General features: G+C 41.1%; 1 protein-coding gene across 6 annotated transcripts in view; it reads left to right on the top strand.

Annotated features, from left to right (window-relative positions):
* cfap74 (cilia and flagella associated protein 74) overlaps positions 1 to 18783 on the top strand; it is a 38425-nt gene that overhangs the window by 4906 nt on the left and 14736 nt on the right. For 3 of the 6 annotated variants that reach the window (XM_052057329.1, XM_052057332.1, XM_052057328.1), the window contains exons 7-22: positions 872 to 1045; positions 1459 to 1569; positions 1812 to 1914; positions 2921 to 3078; positions 3495 to 3702; positions 3776 to 3919; positions 5205 to 5360; positions 5443 to 5561; positions 9468 to 9534; positions 9708 to 9797; positions 10122 to 10304; positions 10450 to 10561; positions 10756 to 10862; positions 12085 to 12207; positions 12297 to 12418; positions 16582 to 16710. In XM_052057329.1, the coding sequence (XP_051913289.1) occupies positions 872 to 1045; positions 1459 to 1569; positions 1812 to 1914; positions 2921 to 3078; positions 3495 to 3702; positions 3776 to 3919; positions 5205 to 5360; positions 5443 to 5561; positions 9468 to 9534; positions 9708 to 9797; positions 10122 to 10304; positions 10450 to 10561; positions 10756 to 10862; positions 12085 to 12207; positions 12297 to 12418; positions 16582 to 16710 (2106 nt within the window). The remainder of the gene's footprint in view (positions 1 to 871; positions 1046 to 1458; positions 1570 to 1811; positions 1915 to 2920; positions 3079 to 3494; positions 3703 to 3775; positions 3920 to 5204; positions 5361 to 5442; positions 5562 to 9467; positions 9535 to 9707; positions 9798 to 10121; positions 10305 to 10449; positions 10562 to 10755; positions 10863 to 12084; positions 12208 to 12296; positions 12419 to 16581; positions 16711 to 18783) is intronic. The other 3 variants (XM_052057331.1, XM_052057333.1, XM_052057334.1) reach the window with 3 other exon arrangements.

Genomic DNA, 18783 nt, shown 5'->3' with positions numbered 1-18783 from the left:
CAATCTCGAGCTCAATGTCTCGAAGACGAAGGAAGTAATCGTCGACTTCCGTCAGGACAATCCGAAGAAACCCTTGGCTCCTCTGGAGCCGATGGTTATCAACGGCACGGACGTCGAAATCGTTGAAACCTTCAAGTTCCTGGGGATTCACATCTCTAGTGACTTGACCTGGTCGGCGCATGTCGGCCACTGTGTAGCAAAAGCTCAGCAACGCATGTTCTTTCTGCGACGCTTGAGGAGCTTCGGGGTCGGCCAGCGCATTCTGACCAAATTCTACCGGGCGGTGATCGAGAGCGTTTTATCGCTCTCGATCACGGTCTGGTTTGGTCGTGCAAAGGTCGACGACCGGCGCTTGCTCGAGCGAGTCGTTAAAACCGCTTCCAGAATTATCGGTCATGATGTAACGTCTTTGGACGAGATTTATGTTCAGCGCTCACTGCGGAGAGCTCATTCAATTACACAAGATGACTCTCATCCTGCTAACGAATTTTTTGAAGAACTTCCATCCGGTAGAAGATACAGATCGATACTTGGTAAAACTAGTCGCCATCGCGAAAGTTTTTTCCCTAATGCAGTCCGTCTTCTGAACAAAGATTTAAGCACAGAGTGTTTTAAGCATTTTAAGCATTGACTAGTCCAGTAATGTAATGTTTGATCCTAGCAATTTATGCATGCGTCCGCACCTGTTGAATTCTGTTATGTGTATACATATATAGCTAATAAATGATGATGATGACAAGTAGGCATGGATCCATTTCTTGTAAACCTCATTTCATGATCTGGTCACTGGGCTCTTTCTGGATATTGTGTGGTTCAGTGAGACTTTTTTTTTCTTTTTTGTCACAACCTATTTTTTTTTTTTCAAATTTAGATTAGAGCTGAGTGAGGTTGAGCTGGAGGTTGGCAAGTTCTCCGTGTTGCGGCAGGAGGTGCAAGAAGAAGAGCGGGTCTTCAAGGTCTTCAAAGCCCAGAATGCAGTGAAAAGGCTGCAGCAGGAGAAGAACAACAGTCGTACCCTGCAGCGAAAGATTCAACATCTCAAAAAGTTGGAATCTTTTTTCATTTTGGCTTGATAAATTTGAGTGCAGTTTATTTATATGCATAGAGACATTAGAAATTGTGATCTCGGTCTACAATGTGACTCTTTCCCATGCAGCGCTACCTTGACTTGCAAGTTTCATTTGTTCTGTGATCAAACTTCAAAGAAATCAGTGTTTTGTATTGGAATCAATTGAAATAGCAGTTATTTGTTCCAGTCCCCCAAAGCACACATTTTTGAGACTGTATTGAGAGAATGTGCATTTTTTTTCCCACTCCACTCAAGTGGCGATGTACCTGAACCTCAATAATATTTCAAATTTCGGTGTGCAGTGGAAGGCAAAAATGATAATCATTATGAACACTCAAAATTCACTTATAACTGCTGTGTTGTACGCATGTGATCCCATGTGCCGAAAGGAAAAATGTAGACGTGTTGGAGAAAACGGGCACTCTGAGCCAGAAGAAAAAGGAAGATGGCCAGGCAAACCGCAAAGTCGGGGCTAAATACTTGAGGGAAACGGTCAGAAGGTAATAAGTGATGCTACTCAATGACAAAAGTTCTATTGACTCACATGATAATGGATATATTGACAAATCAGATAATTCCATGTTAACTTGATAAGTGAGTTCATCCCCGATTCTTAATTCTTACCAGGATCAGAACGAACATGATTGAAAGTTTTAGTCCCACTTGCTTGCTGCCTTCCGTTAACCAAGGATATGGGTAGTTTTGTAATTGTATTACCGTTGTGACCGATCTTTTCTTGTAGAATGCAACAGCAGGAGGCTGAGAGAGAACAGAGGAAGAGAGAGTCAATGCAAAAGAGAATAGAGGCTGTCAAGTTACTCAAATCCAACATTGAAGCGACCCAAGTAAGCAGCAAGAAAGCCCTCCACACCCTACAGCATATTCTTTTGCGTAATTGATCATGTACACAATCTTACGTCAATATCCTCTGACAATCTTCAAGGGTTGAACAGAGTCGCAAATCAGGCATTTACTGTCGACATAAATACTCTGAGTAAATAAACAGGACTTGCTGCGCATGGCTGTTGATCATTCTGAACTCTCTCTGTAATATGCATCAGCGTCCATCAATTGGAATTTGAATTACCGCAACCATGGTAACCATGCCGATTGAAGCGTGTCCATTTTTAGGCTTGTAAGAAGTCGAGTACACAAAATTAATTTAGAAACAGAATGTTGTGGTGGTTTAGCTGCATTTTAATTGATGGCATAGTGAGTAGAATGTGGCCACAGACCACTCCCGCAGTTGTTCAAAAGCAAAACCGCATTTGTCGAAGGGCCAACGTAATCTGTTATGGATGGATGCTCAACCTGTGATTGGTTTGAAGTTGAAAACTAAATTTCCAAGAGGAAATAATCCATCCATTTCTGATTCGCTTTATCTTCACGAGGGTCGCGGGGAATGCTGGAGCCTATCCCAGCAGTAGGCGGGAGACACCCTGAACCGGTTGCCAGCCAATTGTGGGGCACACGAACAACCATTCATGCTCACACTCACAACTAGGGACAATTTAGAGTGTTCAATTAACCTGCCACGCATGGTTTTGGAAATGTGGGAAGAAATCGGAGTACCCGGAGAAAACCCACATTGGCACGGGGAGAACATGCAAATTCCACGCGGGAAGGCCGGAGCCGGGATCGAACCCGTGACCTCTGCACTGTGAGGTCGACGCGCTCACGAGTTGACCACCGGGCCGCCCGGATGAAATAGTATCATGATTATTTCTCCTTACATTTGTTTTCTGGGATATATTGTCAGTATAGGTGTCAACTATATGATTAAGTCTTGAATGGGCGTACCGGGTTGTTGTGGTGGTGCCTCATTAAGCTTGTGTTTTCTTTTTTCGTTAGGAAAACCTACGGGTCAGACAGAGCCGAGCCAAAGCAAACGCCCTGAAGAAAGAACGACATGAGAAACGTCTGAAAGAAACCCTGCAGGCCCAAGGCATCAACAGCACCAGGCACATATACCAACAGAAACGAGACGAGGAGATGAAACAAAAGCAAGAGTACGTCCTCCCTTTCTCCCCTCAAGAGAATTGCGACGGAAATTTCATGAAAACTTGCAGTGTTGCATTCGAGATGGACTTTTTTTTTTTCCAGCCAAGTTCCGCCTGAGCAGTCTCGCTTTGGATGTGTGAACCCTCGACATGACACTCGGCTAAAAATGCCAAGTGGCGAGGATTGTTTTCATGAAATGTTGATTTCACACTCGTAACAGCAAATGTGTTGCTAAAAATCCAACGAAATTAGCAAAAAGAACAGGCTCCATCTCCTCTCCTCCCCTCTGCTCTATGCCGCTTTCCCGCATGCATGTCCTCCACTCCCACTCCATGGAGCAGTGTGTAGGTGTTTTCTCTCGCTGTGTGCCGAAGTATACATGACCCCATTTCTAGATAATCGTGTGCTGTTGATGTGCTCTCAGGGAATTCAAGGAGAGACAGAAAGCGAGGAGAGTAGAGATTGTGGACAAACTCCTCGAGGAGCAGCTGGTGAAGAGTAGGAAAGCACAAGAGGCACCGTTACCAAAAACCAAAACCGGTCACAAGATCCTTTCACCAGGCAGGATACGAGAGAAGCTCCTGCGTTACCTGGATTCTGTGCACCCGTCAGGCACAGAGAGAGAGACAACAGTGGGTGGATGTCATCGTGCGCACTACTATTTGTATGAAATAAACCAAAGGTGACTGATCACGTGTTTCTCAGCAGTTAAGAAACTTAAGCGCTAGCGGCTCATCGTCAGACTCGGAGTACCAGGAAGACATCATTCAAAAGGAAATGCAGCACCTGAGCCTTCCAGACAGCCTGGAAGAGCCCGAGTTCTGTGGGCTGTGGGACCAAAACTTCAAGGTGAAACGAATGCCGGTGCTGGCTCGAGCCAATCCCTGCAAGATTCAAACAGGAAAACCCCATAAATCATTTCCTGAATAGCTGTTTATTACGCAAATCACACAAAACGTACCACATTCCACTCATTTAATTAGGATGGTGTACAGTACAGTAAGTGCATTACAAGTTTATTTGTGTTGCCCTTAATCACACAAGTCTCAGACTCATAGGATTCGACAGTTCACAATGATCAACACTCACATTCGGACATTTGGGTGGAAATACATGATAGCGTTCGTAATGTTAAGTATGCAATCCCGCAGCGTGTATTTACGTCAGAGGATCTTCGTCTATTTCTGTTCTTAGAGTGATTGTAATCTTGTGGCTAGTCAGCGTATAATGAAATTGAACGAGAGAGTGCTGCAGTGTAAAATGTTTTGCTCAAAGACAGCTCCGTGGCACTAACTGCGGTGTGTCTTCTCGCTCACTGCCACGGAGGTGCGTTGGCTCTCGAGCTCATCCAGCAGCCCACACATGAAATGTTGGGCGACAGGCATCACTTCTCATTGTGCTGGTGCCCTTTGATGCCTCGGAGCGAGCCACAGTGAAGCTCCGAGGCCTGAGTATGTGACAAGTGGAGTGTAAGTGATCTAACGGACCCGACTCGTGCCCTCATCAAAGCTCCGTCTCGGTATAGTTAATGACCGGTAATAGATGAGTGCAACAATGGGAGAATCCTTGTGAATTGGTGCATTGCTGCCAGGCAAATGATCGAATGACACTTTTTACTTGGAAGGTTAGAAAATAGAGGATCCACTTACAATGGATACTAAAAAGTCTACACACCCCTCTTCAAATGCCAGGTGTTTGTCATATAAAACATATGAAATCCGTATGAATTTCAAAAAGTTTTCCACCAATAATGTGACCTATAACCTGTACAACTCAAATGAAAATGAATGAAATGTTTGAAGAGGGTGAAAGCAGAAATAGAGTTGGTGAGGTCTGTGCATGACATTGGGGCGCGCAGTGTGCATTGCTATTGATAAACTGCAAGATCTCCCCTTGCAGATGATTTAGTCAGCACGCATGTGACGTTGGCAGTTGGAGACTGCCGTGCCTCCACGACCGTATGTCTGTATTTGAGTAATAACCTGCTTTTCATCCACAGTGCTTAGCTCTATATTAAGCAGTTTTTTTAAAATGCCAATGACTTTTGATTTCATTCTGTTTTGATATTAGAATACGACAGGGATTATACAGTGCGCATCATTTCATCATCAAACCCATCCTTGTGTGCTTGCAGCCGCCCATGAATGAGAAGACAACGTTGACACCAACAGATGTGAAACGAGAACATGCAGTGGTCTGCCCAAAGCTTAGCACAACCCCCAAGAAAGTTGGCGGAAAACAGATAAAAGGGCCTTCATTCACTAGTAAACCAGAAGTCATTCTATTTAAGGTGTGACACAAATCACGATGGGTATTTTTGAAATCTTTGCAAGTCTGATATTTATGTTTTTATCATTTAATGACTCTTGTAGGACTTTGAAGTGGGAGAAACCTATAAAAAGAAAGTAATCCTGACAAACATCAGCTACATCACTAATCACTGCAAGTTTCTTGGGATCTCTGCTCAACTGCAGGATTTTATTATGATCAAGTAAGTGACTGGGGCAGAATTCAATGACTCCATTGACAGTCCATGACTCAATGCTGGTTTTATTTTATTCATTTAAAAGAATGCACACATTACAAATCACAATCGGTTCTGGGCTGCTGCTTGACTTCATAAAAAAATATATATACTGTATATATTTCATATAAATAACATTTTACATTATTCACTGTCGTACATTTGTAACCGTTTTTGGTTTGTTTGTTTTTTGTTTTGAATGTTTTTGGCGTGTTGAAGACATTTGATGCATCGCTCACATTGCATGCTTCATTTTGTATTTGGTCCTCAGGATTGTGTTCAATTTACAAATTATACGAGCCCACAAGGAATAACTTTAGGTACACAGGCACAATTGAAGATCAATTTAACATTCTGGTTTACAAATATTTTCATGCTTAGCTGAAAGCACTTCCCATAAGCACTTCCCATAAGTCAATGCAATGTAGTCAAAGCATCTTCCAAACATCTCTTTGGCCCCAAGAGTGTTGATGATTACATGGAAATATCTGTTTATGTACCACTATTTCCACAAGCACTTGTCATTTTAACAACACGGCGGACGTGCGAGGCAAGCCTGTCCTCCCACGTACGGACAGCAGCGTGTATCACGACGCTTAAAGCCCCTCAACTGCTGTGAGTCAAGTCTACTTCACTCTCACAGCCTGTTAGGGTGCACCAGGAATGCATTCTTCACCAGGATTCTCACTGCATGTGACTTTCCAATCAGTGTACACACCCCCAAATGTTGATTTTATTTCTTTTTGCCTCATTGCACAGGATCTGCCAAGCTACAAATGATCTTCTGTAAACAACGTCTGGACATATAAGCCCTTGCACTGTTCTCTTAACTCACATGTGCCTCCTTCACGGAGTTATGTTTCTCATTGGCTGAAGGGCATCACCAAGTATCCTGCGCATACTAGCACTCAATCCCTCAGATTAAAAAAAATAATAATAAAAATAAATAAATAGCAATAATTTTTTAAAAAAAAATGTTGTATTAGCTCCATTGTTGGTCAAGTTACTAACAAACTGGATATCATACATATTAAGTTGTGACTGTCATTTGAACATAATCACCGGTAGTTATTATTACCACATTACTGTCTGTAATACATTACACTACTTCAAGTTTAGAGCTACTTTAACCAAAACACCTGTGATAATTTATAGTATGACCATTACCTACATACAATGACAACATATCTGTAGGTGCAATAACAATAAATGCTAATAATAACAGTAACAATAATCATAATAACAGTTGGCCTATGTTACATTACATTACATAAAAAAACAATACTCATTTTTTTCTTCTTTTTTGCGAATTACTCCCAACACTGTACCCTTATGTCTGTTACGGCTATTTCTCCCGTTTGCTCGAGCCAACTAAGTTGGCAGCCATCCTGCCAAAGTTGAGAACAGATGTTGCATACCAACCATGCTGCTTGTTCACATTTTCATTAAACTTGACAAACAATATAGAAGCCTTTCCACAATGAGAGAGCCTGGGGCGTGGGGACACACACACACAGAAACAGAGAGAGAGAGAGACACAGAGAGAGAGATTGAGAGAGAGCGAGAGCGAGAGAGAGAGAGACCAACCCACTAATGCTCCCTGTACACCCCCAGAGTTTCTAAAAATTAACCAACTGCACCCGACTCATTGGCCAGCGTGGGTGCGTTTGTGATCGCCTCATCTTTTAGTTTTTACTACTGGAAATGTTACAAACCTCGACTAATAAAAGGCAATTCGATGATTCAATACGTATCTTGATGCATTAGGTACAATATGAGGCAAGGATGGTTTGATTTTAAAATGGCATGATTCGATGACAATTTGATTCGATATGGTGCAGCTCAGTTCAAGAGGGTGTAGGATGCAATGAGTCTGTTTTGTTTTCATTTTATATACATCCAGATTAACTTGTCAGAAGCTGAGCCGTGATTGGTTGTCCCCTGAGCTACTGTGATGTCATTTTTCAATCGACAGCAAGTGTTAAAATGGCCGCCCCCGAGATGGATAAAAATGGGTTCTTTTCGTTTGTTGTTTGATTGTTTTAATTGATATGCCACAAACACAGTATTGTACTTGACTATTTTAATAGTCAATCAGTTCATATTTTAGAGAATTTTAGGTTATCAAACAGTCAATCCTATTTTCCAGCCAAAAAATATATAAAAGGCCCTCTAGTTCTGTCATTTTAGTTTAAAAGAATCATAAAAAAGTTAGTGTGAAGACGAGGTCAGTCATATTTTAAAATAATTTAAATAATTGAATTTTAATTTTAAAATACTGTTTGATGTGTAGATTATACACTGCTCAAAAATGAAAAGGAAAATTTAGTCACATGTCCCAGATCATGATTAAAGTGCTAAAATGAAAATCTTTATTGAATGCAACATAAATACAGCGATAATAATATATTTAAAAACCGCTGACTGTCACCTGTTATCTCCTACCGGCTCCTGCACTGCTGAGAGACATGTGAAACCGCGAGCATCTTACTTTTGCAATGTGGATCCTCTGCTGTATGGCCTCATTTGCAGCGCTTTATATAGCGCTGTCATAGGCTTTTTCCAACTTTGTATCATTCAGCGTTTAATCCCTAGTGAACTGTTCTATTTTACTTTGTATGCCTCCGTGTCTTGGAACTAGAACAGAAGAATGGTACTCGAAAGATGAGAATTGTCCAAATAGACAATGAGAGAGAAAAATTCTGATGAAACTGTGTCATTTCAAGTTAGCATCATAGTGCTCCCGCCAGGTGGAATACTTTCATACACTTTCAGGTCACAGTGGTAAACTGGATGGCAGCTCCAAGTTCCTCACCCTACAATTCGGCCAACAACATCAAAAAGGCTTAAATCAAGCCTCTTGGTTCGTTTCTCATCGTCTGCAAAAAATGAAAATCAGCTGCAAAAAGAATGTAATCAGTTATTTTTCACAGAATAAAAACAACCAGATAAGTGTGATGGCTTAGCATCCATTATAATGTGTGCCCTTTGCTTATTATACTTACAATTATAAATAATTGGAGTTAGAATCTTGCCATCTCTCTCGGCAGGCAAATCTTTTATTTTCATATTGATCCTTGCTATGTGTGAGGGTGTAAAAGGTTTCGCTGTCCTTCGGGCAGCTGTCAGTTTGCTGTAAATGTGCTAAGAAATGTATATGTTGCCTACTGGACCTTTTCCTTCCTTATCTCAAATGTTGTTTAATCTACAATGTATAAAAATAGCAACAATACTTTACTATTTTTTTTCTCTGTGCAGCACAAACTGAGAAGCGGGTTGACTTATAACCTCTGCTCTGAGTTAAACTCACAGACACTACATATTCTCAGAAGATCCATTGCATAGGATATATTTTGGCTTCTGTCGTTCTGATTGGAAAACATAGGCATTGTTTGTGCTGATTTATTATTATTATTATTATTTTTAATTTGCACTGCGGAACAGTGACAGTGTCAACTATCCCCTAAACTAGGCGAGGCAATCTTATCTTTGTCATGGGCCACATTTTAGTTACCGTTTTCCTTGGAGGGCTGCTGTGACTGAAACCACATAAAGAAGTCAAGAAAAACGGCTTATTCACGAAACAACACGAAAAAGCTTACAGTATCATTCTTATTTATTACAAAGGAGAATTTGAAATACTGGTAGAAATTGTAGCAAGCATCATGAAAGTTGCCATCTTCGATTTGCTTTCACGGGCCACATAAAATGATGTGGCGGGCCAAATCTGGCCTCCGGGCCTTGAGTTTGACACCATTGCTTTAAACAATACACGCCAATGTAATCCACTGAAAACACATCACACTTTAAATTTTTTTCATTTATAAATAAGGAAACTTTTCATTGTTCACTAACTTTAATATTTTTATACAGCTTTCAACCTCCTGGTCCGTTATCGACTGGGATGTCCTGTGAAATGCACATTACTTTCCATCCTTCGGTCAGTAACAGTCATTATACTTTTTGTTGGTTGATTTATTTATTTACTTACGTATATAAAATTGACAACAGTATAACGCCATGCATAATGTACGACTTATTCACAATAACCCAATTCTGAGCTAGGATGTCATGTCCAAAAGCATCACCGTCTCGCTCTCCGACCCCCTATAGATCAATGAAGACCTGGAAGGAGAGGTTGACTTTGCCTCAGCAGCAGGTCGCTTCTCTGTGCCTGTCAGGTGCACCATCAAGAGATGTGATGTAAGTAGTGTGCCGGGTCAAGACCCCCAGAGGCTGGCTGTTGCTTCTGAGTGCTAACTTTGAATTGTCTGTTCGTCAGTCATCCCTGTACAACAGAAAGAAATCATTTAAAAATACAATACAGATTTATGCTACTCACTTTCTCATTTGTCTCACACATAAAAGATGATGTTCAACATAACTATGGTGTAAAATCTAATTTTGAACAGCTTTGGGACAGCAGTAGCATTGATACTGCTGATGTAGGCTTATCTTAGCTATTCTGTGCTATACTGTGCTCCAGTTGTATTGTGACACATCGGTGCTTTTCACTTTTGTTTCTAGTTGGAGGTCGACAACCAGTTTATTGACTTTGGTTCGCATGTAGTGGGCCAAACTATTTCACGGACGATCACCTTGACCAACAAGGGCGCCCTTGCAACTCGCTTTAGCCTGGATACTACAAAGCCCGTTCCAGAAATTCACCAGGTCCAGATGCCATCCCATCGCTCGGCCGACACACAGCAGGTCAGACAGTGAAATCTGTTTTTTAATTTCATTAGTGTTGGAAAAGAAGCAAATTGTTCTGAAGTCAGTTACAAAGTGCAAATAAATCAATTTACAAAACAGTCAATGTAAAACTAATGAATTTGCTGGTGCTGATGGCCGACAGGACACATCCACGCTCAACACCGATCAAACCCAGAGCACGGCATCCACCAGAGAAGTACACAGTATGGATCGTATTTTGGACAGGTCGACTGTATCCCGGAAAAGTCAACGAGGTAAATCGGATGCACAAACCAACAAGTGATTATCATGATCATTTTCTGAAGATTATCATTTTTCTACAGGGAAATGTGAGACATAAATCACATGCATTTTTGTTGGAAAAACACTTTAACATATAGATATAGGTACTATAGGTTTAGTACTCCCAAGAAAAGAAAATTGGTAACCTTACTGTATGTGTCGGCAGAATCACGGGTTTCAACTCCAGATCCAAGAGCTGCTTCTGTGTCTTCCAGCATGCATTCCCAGATCCCTGAGGCCCTGTCTGATACCTGTGACATACGTATTGGGAATGTAAGTATTACAAGTGTATTATGTATGTCAGTGGCAGCGTATGGGTTAAATTATTTTCTTAGGCAGCTCATGTTAGGTTTGTAAATAGCCTTGCGATTGGCTGGCCACCAGTCGTTGGTGTACTCGGCCTCTCACCCCAAATCAGCTGTGATTGGCTCCAACTTGACCCAAATGAGAACAAGCACTGTGGAAAATGGATGGTTGTTAATGGGAAGCTCGAAACAGTGATTATATATTAGTATTGTCGTTAACATTTGTTTGCATGTCCTTATGCAAATGACCACATGGTCTAAAGAGAATTTCGATTGGGATGATTAAAATTAAGATAAGATATCCTTTATTTGTCCCACAATGGGGAAATTTACAGCCTCCAGCAGCAAGAATGTATGTAGAAAGAAGAAGAGGGAAAAAAAAACAAGGAGTTAGAGGTAGTAAATGGAGTAAATGGGACACGTGAGAAGAATGACAGTATATTCAATGTTCCATACATTTTCTGAAGCGCATCTTCTTCTTGAAAATCCTTCCGTTTTGACTTGAAAAGCGTATAAAATGCCAATGAGCTTGTCAACACTATTTCACAATTGAATAATGTTCTGTATGGAATTTAAATCAGAGTTGCGCTGCATTGTTAATTGACCTTCACTTTAATATTCGATTGATGAATGGTCTGTTAGTCACTGAGGGATCATCCCTGTTGGACTACTCGATGATCCTCCTGATCCTGTCCAAGTCTTGCTTTTAGCACTTGTGTACCTTGTAGCCTCTGTGACGTTCTCATGGTGCATCACCTGTCACTCTGCGCTTGTTATGGCTGGGCATTACTGAATGTGCTTGCATGCCAGCCCGTCCGTAATTGTCATCTTGACTGATACTTGTACATGGCCTGGTTTGAAGGCTGAGCTGTATACTGTAACGGCAGATAGTATATCACACTATCCTGGCCCGACAGGACTGGCTCGATTGTGGTGCGAATGGCTCACATTTCTGTTTCACTAGTCTCTTTTTTTTCATCACCTTTATGCTTTGTTGCTGTTGTCTTGGCTTCATTTTTAGTTGCTCAGCTGAGTGATTTTTGGTGGCTATGGTAATGGTGGATAAAGTTCTGTTTCCAGAGGTAAAATGGTGAAACTGTCCTGCATTCATCATTGTGTGTTCTATTTTAAGTTAAATTACCATGCTTACATAGAACAATTAATAAATGTATGTTTGTTTGTTTTTTCAGGTAAGAGAAGGGGATATTGGACCTTTTGAAAGTGTCAAACTAGAGATAATATTCTCTCCGACTGTTCCCGGAGAAGTCAAATTGGACCTCTACATCAAATTTTCGGATCCGACCAGCTGCCCTGTAAGAGAAAAAAATGCTTATCAGAATCTGGTATAGCGTGGTGCGTGTTTTGTTCAAAATGGTAACCGAACACACGCTGGCTTTAACAGATAGCCATCCTGGTGAAAGGTGAGGGAGCGGGCCTCCCAGTGTGGGTAGTGGAGCCTAATATTGACATGAAGATCTGCATGTTTGACCGCCTTTATCAAGAGGTTGTCACACTCCAAAGCAGGTACGTCCTCAAAGTTTGGTGGCACTTTAGTCTCAAATTCTACTTATATAAGAAAACGTATATGCATCACTAGTGACTTTACAGTCGTACAGTGCTGAACTTTACTCCCAGAATAGTGTCATATGTTCATGATCAATAATCAAAAGAGAAGCTTCGAACAAATTGCAATTTGGAAAGAGAATCAAACATTTTGATAAATCTTGTAATGTCTCGTTAATGTTCAACCGACACAAGAGCTGTAGCTCAAGCCATAAATGCATCAGACAGAAAGTATGCTTCAGGAATATAACAGATTGTCTTGTTGTTTTATTGATTTTATAGTCCAGATGCATGTGAATATTAATTTTGTCTGACATTACCTTGGTTTAAAAGGGGGCACATGCATATATGTCACGGTAATTATTGCAGCACCGTGTCATTTTTAGTCATCTCTGCTGACATTTACAGACACCCTATGCCATAATGTCATTAATTTAGCTAATTATTTGTTCTTTTGGTGAAATGAAAAGTAATAATCTGTGGCTTGCTTTTGTCCTGCATAAACTCTGGTCAATCCTTCCCGCAAACCTTTGCTGTGTTTATTATAAATGATATATGAGCACATTAGAAACCTAAAACTATTTATTACATTATGATTAAGATGGTGGTCATTGGGAATTTCGTGAGATTCCTGAATACACGGTCCATTCCCGGTTGAAATTGCCACGCATCGGTTCCCCAAAGTTATAAACAACCACCAACATGAGGATGAACATTCCCAGTCCGAATGTTGGTCCGAGTACATCCCTGATTATTTGTGATTGTGAGTGTGAATGGTTGTTTATCTATTTGTGCTGTGCAATTGGCTGGCGACGAGTTCAGGGTATGGATGGATGATTTTTAATGGAGTGGACAATGAACAGGGCGGCCCGGTGATCAAGCGGTTAGCGCGTCGACCTAACAGTGCAGAGGTACTGGGTTCAATTTCAGTGACGGCCTACCAGTGTGGCGTTTGTATGTTCTCCCCGTGCCTGTGTGGGTTTTCTCCGGGTAGTCCTGTTTACTCCCACATTCTAAAAACATGCATGGCAGGCTGATTGAACACTCTAAATTATCCGTAGGTGTGAGTATGAGCGTGGATAGTTATTCGTCTCTTTGTGCCCTGCGATTGGCTGCTGGGATAGGTTCCAGCACCCCCTGCGACCTTTGAGGATAAAGCAAAAGGATGAATGGATTGACTATGATAGGGATAAAGCAAGCTGTCTTTTCCAACAGAACAACATAAAATAATGTTGACTCTCAAATTGAAGAATTGTCTAGACAAATAACATGTCATTAATTAGAAATGTTTTAACTTCAACTAATATCATAGATTATATATGAGACGGGTTAGGAGCACAGCAGGAATGGTATGAGTAGGCGTGTGGTCCACTGCTCCTATAGAGTCATCGTGACACCTCATGTGGGGGGGAATAAGCACATGTGTGCACTGGGGATTGTTTTATGATAAATGCCATCTGGTATGACATGTGACAAACACAACAATGACAACACCCTCACTATGGACTGCAGATCTCAAAGCAAGCCAAGAAATATGTCACTCAAATTCTAGCAGTTTGGTCGGAAATAAAATGGCTTGACAGTTTTTGGGGGAGTGGACAGAGCTGTCTGCTGGTATCTCAACATTTGCCATTATGTCTGTTGAGATGACAAGTACATATCACGCAGAACTGTTCATGAATAATTTCTAATTGCGGCTTAATAGACACTGTGCTGCAATTACTTACTGCAGTATGTCGTCCACGCAAAAAAATATGCCCATCCCCTTCGGGAAAATATTATATTACATTTGGTGCCACTAGGTAGCTGTAATTAGCATGGGTATAGCCACAATTTCACCAGCTGGTATGATTTGCCTGATTTAGTGAGCATTTTCCCCCGTGGATGTGTGGATGATAATGGGGTCAAATACCACTTACGACATCATTGCAGCATGGCCATGCATTACTTGCCAGTGAATTTCTGGTAGACAAAAGACAAAATGTTCTTTGATTCCTTTCTCATCATTTCCATGGATGCAGTTATCGCAACCTCTGACCTTGTTCAAGACCCACACCAGATAGTGTTGTGGCCGTGGCCAATGTTATGTTTTGAACATATATGCAGAAGGCCATCGTTTTGATACTTCTCCAATAGGACATGAAAATGAAACAAGTGCATCCAATAGAAGCACAGCTGCACAAATTTAAACCCTTGCCACATCACAAGAGGGACACAGCCCGGAAGATCACCCATTTGGCGCTAAATAGCTTTTTTTTTCTTTGAAAAAAACAAATTCAGATAAACGGTTGTCATATTGTCACTTACTATTACCGTACTTTCCGCACTGTAAGATGCACCTCAAAGCGTTCAATTTTCTCAAAAGCTGACAGTGCACCTTATAATCCAAAGCATTTTACATATGGGTCACTATTCTGATTTCTTGTACGTAGTATTTTAAGTATTCTGTAAAGTGCTTTGTTGTAGTTGCAGCGGTTGTGAAATGTCTGTGTAAATAAAGCGTCATTATATTGTAGTCCCTTTAGCATAGCTCCATCTAGTGGATGCATGAGGCAACCGCAGCCACTATTGTCGCTTCGATTCTATGCGCCTTATAATGTGGTGCGCCCTGTATATGAAAACAGTTTTAAAACATGCCACTCACTGAAGATGCACCTTATACTCCGTAGCCCCTTAGCTAGATACGGTAATTTGTATCTGATGGGGATAGAACATTAGTACATAAGGATTTTGACTACAGTTTACAGTGTGGAACAATTTTATATTTACTTCAAATCTTGACACAAATATGTTGTCGGACATCAGCTGTAAAGTCATCATAGAATCATGAATTGAATATGCAGCCGCACTAATACTGTTGTTGGCACCTTTGAATGTGACCATTAGAATTTTGCTCCAGTAATGATAGATGAGAGAAATTTAATATTCCTCAAGTGTTGCACTGAGAGTCCTCTTTCGAGATGTGGACCATTTTGTGTGGGCAGCTGTCATGGAAAGAACCCCTTTGCTCTAAAGGGTCATATTTCACCCAATGAATGATGTTTTGGGGGGGATTGCATGGGTTTGAAAATTCCCATGAAGGAAAGCCATTTATATCACAAGCTCTCACTGGGGCTTGTAGCCACAGGCATAACCATCTGTTGGAACTTCTGAAAACTAGGTAACCTAATTGATATGGACCTACAGTGCACGTCTCATTATCAGGTCATTTCTGCTGGAGACACATTCATCAAAAGAAAAAAGAAACTGAAAGGAAACTTGCTTCATTTTGAGATGTACACCCAAAAGGTTTTCACCCCGCCTTGTACATGAAAAGAGATTTGACATTCAATTCCATTGGCCAAAGCACCTTAAATCTACTGAATGTGTTTTTGTTCCTGTTGTTAAAAAATACATCTAAATGCCACCAGGTAAACCATATCTGCAGTGTAAGTGTGTAGGAGTCTACCAAACTAAAGTTCAGTTTGCCTTAAAGGTTACTTTTCCAGCACACAAACTTTAAACAAAATGAAGTCTGGCATCTCAAAAAATATGTCAGCTTCCTTACTACATTGTACGCAGTGTTGGGAATAAAAAGTCATGCAATTACAGTATGTATTCCTCTTTGTTGTAACACAATTCTGTAAGACCTTATTAATTATTTTTTGTAATATTCAAACAATATAATTTCATAAGCATGTGTTACAGTGCATTTTATACGAAGTCACAGTTTCCATTCACTCTGTCTGCATGTCTGACTGCACTGTATTACTGCTGTCTCACTCTACCCTTGTGGCTAAATCATAATAATAATTTAAAAAATAGCAATAATAATAATAATAATAGCAGAAATAGTGGAACATACCTTCAATAAACATCAGTGAATCTATCTATTAACAGCCATGCATGCCCATTTCATAACACTCCCATCATGTTTGACATGTGATGTGGTATGCTTTGGATCATGAGCTCTATTTGCCATCTCTATAACTGGTGCATAAATCATAATTTACTTCAAAATAATTTTGTGACCATGTAAACTGCTGAGATTGTTTTTTTTTCTTGAATATCACATACAACGCATATGTAACGCATAACTTTTCAGTTTTCTGTATAATATTAATTTTTCACATTTTCTCTGTCAGCACCAGCACAGCCTTGAAGCTTACTTTTGACCTGTGGCCGGAGATGAGGAAACACATAGAGATCATACCGAGGACGGGCTTTCTCCAGGCTCAGTCAAGTTTCACCGCTCACCTCAAGTTTGTGCCAAGGTATAGAACTCATGCAAAAGATGCAGCTATAATCGAATCACTGGAGCTGTCACAATTATTTGTATACTCTTGGCCTGTTAATATTAACCTTCTGTGAATATTTAAAGGAAGGAACTTGCACAGGCTTTGTACCCCAGTCGCAATCGGCTGTGATTTGAGAGAAGCTCATACATCAAAAGCGCACTCAGTACGACTAATCACACACACAGACAAAAGATTTTAGTGCAGTAATGAATGCCGGGGGTCAACCAGGAGAACTTGAGGGCAAACACAAGATGCATGCACTACGTGGGCGCTTGTATTCTTCTTCCGCCCAATTTTCTTTCATATCTTAGCATCCTTAATGTATTGATAGCTGAAACGTTACAGATTCCGATGAAAATATGCCAAATTATACTCAAATGGCAAAGTTCGGGGTTCTCCCAGAGCAGTGAGATGAGAGGGGAAAATGGCAGTAATCTGCTTGAGTGAATCAGTCGAGGTTTTAATGTGAGGATTACAGTGTGAGTCGTGCTGCTGGTGCCGCATCCGCGAAGCCGAGCACAAGCCTTAGCCTCCACCCCCAACGTGCTGCCGCTATCCGCTATTTGCTTCTAAACTGCTGGCTCTGGCTGCTCCCACTCTCTGACACAGACTTGTATTTTCTTAGCCTTGCACCACTGTGCTAACAATTCTTTCCTTCCCTCCCCCCTTAATTTGTTTTTTTTCTTCTTGACAATAGCTCTTCCTCGCAGCTCACTCAGAGCTTCCTTTTACACCCCTCTGTCAAATCTGTTCTTTTTTTTTACTGACAAAGAGTCCCATTGTTTCGACCACTGTTTATGACAAAAAACAAAATACAGTTTGCTCCAGAAATTTTTGTATAATAACATGAGGTGACTACACCCGTTTAGGTTGTAGTCACAAGGAGCTGGAGCCTATCCCAGATTACTTCAGGTGGAAGGCCTACTTCACCATTGACTTGTCACCAGTCAATTACAGGACATGTACAGTCAGAGACAGGCAATGATGTGCACTCGCATGTACGCCATCAGTCCCGCCCCAGACCCCACGATAGGTCACACAGCACACATTATGGCGAGGAAAAAAAGTCTAGCATTGACAGTATACCTCGTATGTCTCGTCTCTGGCATGCTTCTGTGCATATTTTGGAAGGTTGCTTTTGTGATCATTCATTTCAAAATTAAACTGCCATGGTTTCCTACCCATCAGCATGTTTGAATTTCTAAACCCTTATTGCTTTCAGTCATCATCTTATTCACACACACACACACACACACACATGCACGCACGCACACGTGTTCAGTGCGCTGTTAAATCGAGAGCCTAGAATGACTCATAGCGTTCCTGCAGGTTCTTGCTCTGCTTCCTGTCCACAGTCTTACTTCAGCCTGCCCACCAGCTTTTCTTCACTGCATCCCTCTCTTCTTCCACTTGTATTTGTCACCATCCGGCCTGCGTCGTCCCACAACACCAACCCCCAGCTCCCACCCCATACTGTAAAACCATAGCATTGTTCATAATCCCCTTCCCCATAATATCAAGGTCAGTGGTTAATTTGCTCTTGACCCTGGTCATTTTATTGGAATGCAAGTCATTTAAATGCACACAGAATGAAGAACATTTGTAATGGTTTCACTCAGCAGGAAGTCCGTAATTGAACAAGCGGCCAAGAGATCTGTTAAAACGGTTAAACAAATTGACCATTTGTGCAGAGAACTATCACTACTTAACCATTGTTGGTGATACAAAAACACATGATGAGTGTACGCTGTGGCTAACCTGATGGCAGAGTCATTCGAAAAGTAACCCCTTGAATCAGCGGTTTTAGGCTTAATCTCGCAAGAGTGTCCTACAGCTGCGGTTTCATCTGATAAAAGGGAGATTACAAGGATGATTTCCTGCAGACTTGCAACAGATTACGTGCAACGGCACAGCCAACGTTGCCACCGCAGAGCCCGCCGCTGTGTGCACCATTAGGAGCATTTTTAATTATGTTGAGGAAACAAAAGTCAACAAACTTTCTCGCCTATTGTTATCTGGTAGCTTCTTGAGATCTTGAGAGGTCATTGT

The sequence above is a fragment of the Hippocampus zosterae genome, chromosome 2, assembly GCF_025434085.1.
Source record: "Hippocampus zosterae strain Florida chromosome 2, ASM2543408v3, whole genome shotgun sequence".
NCBI lineage: Eukaryota > Metazoa > Chordata > Actinopteri > Syngnathiformes > Syngnathidae > Hippocampus > Hippocampus zosterae.
The sequence above is the reverse complement of the archived record's forward strand: the minus strand, read 5'-3'. Positions and strand labels throughout refer to the sequence as shown.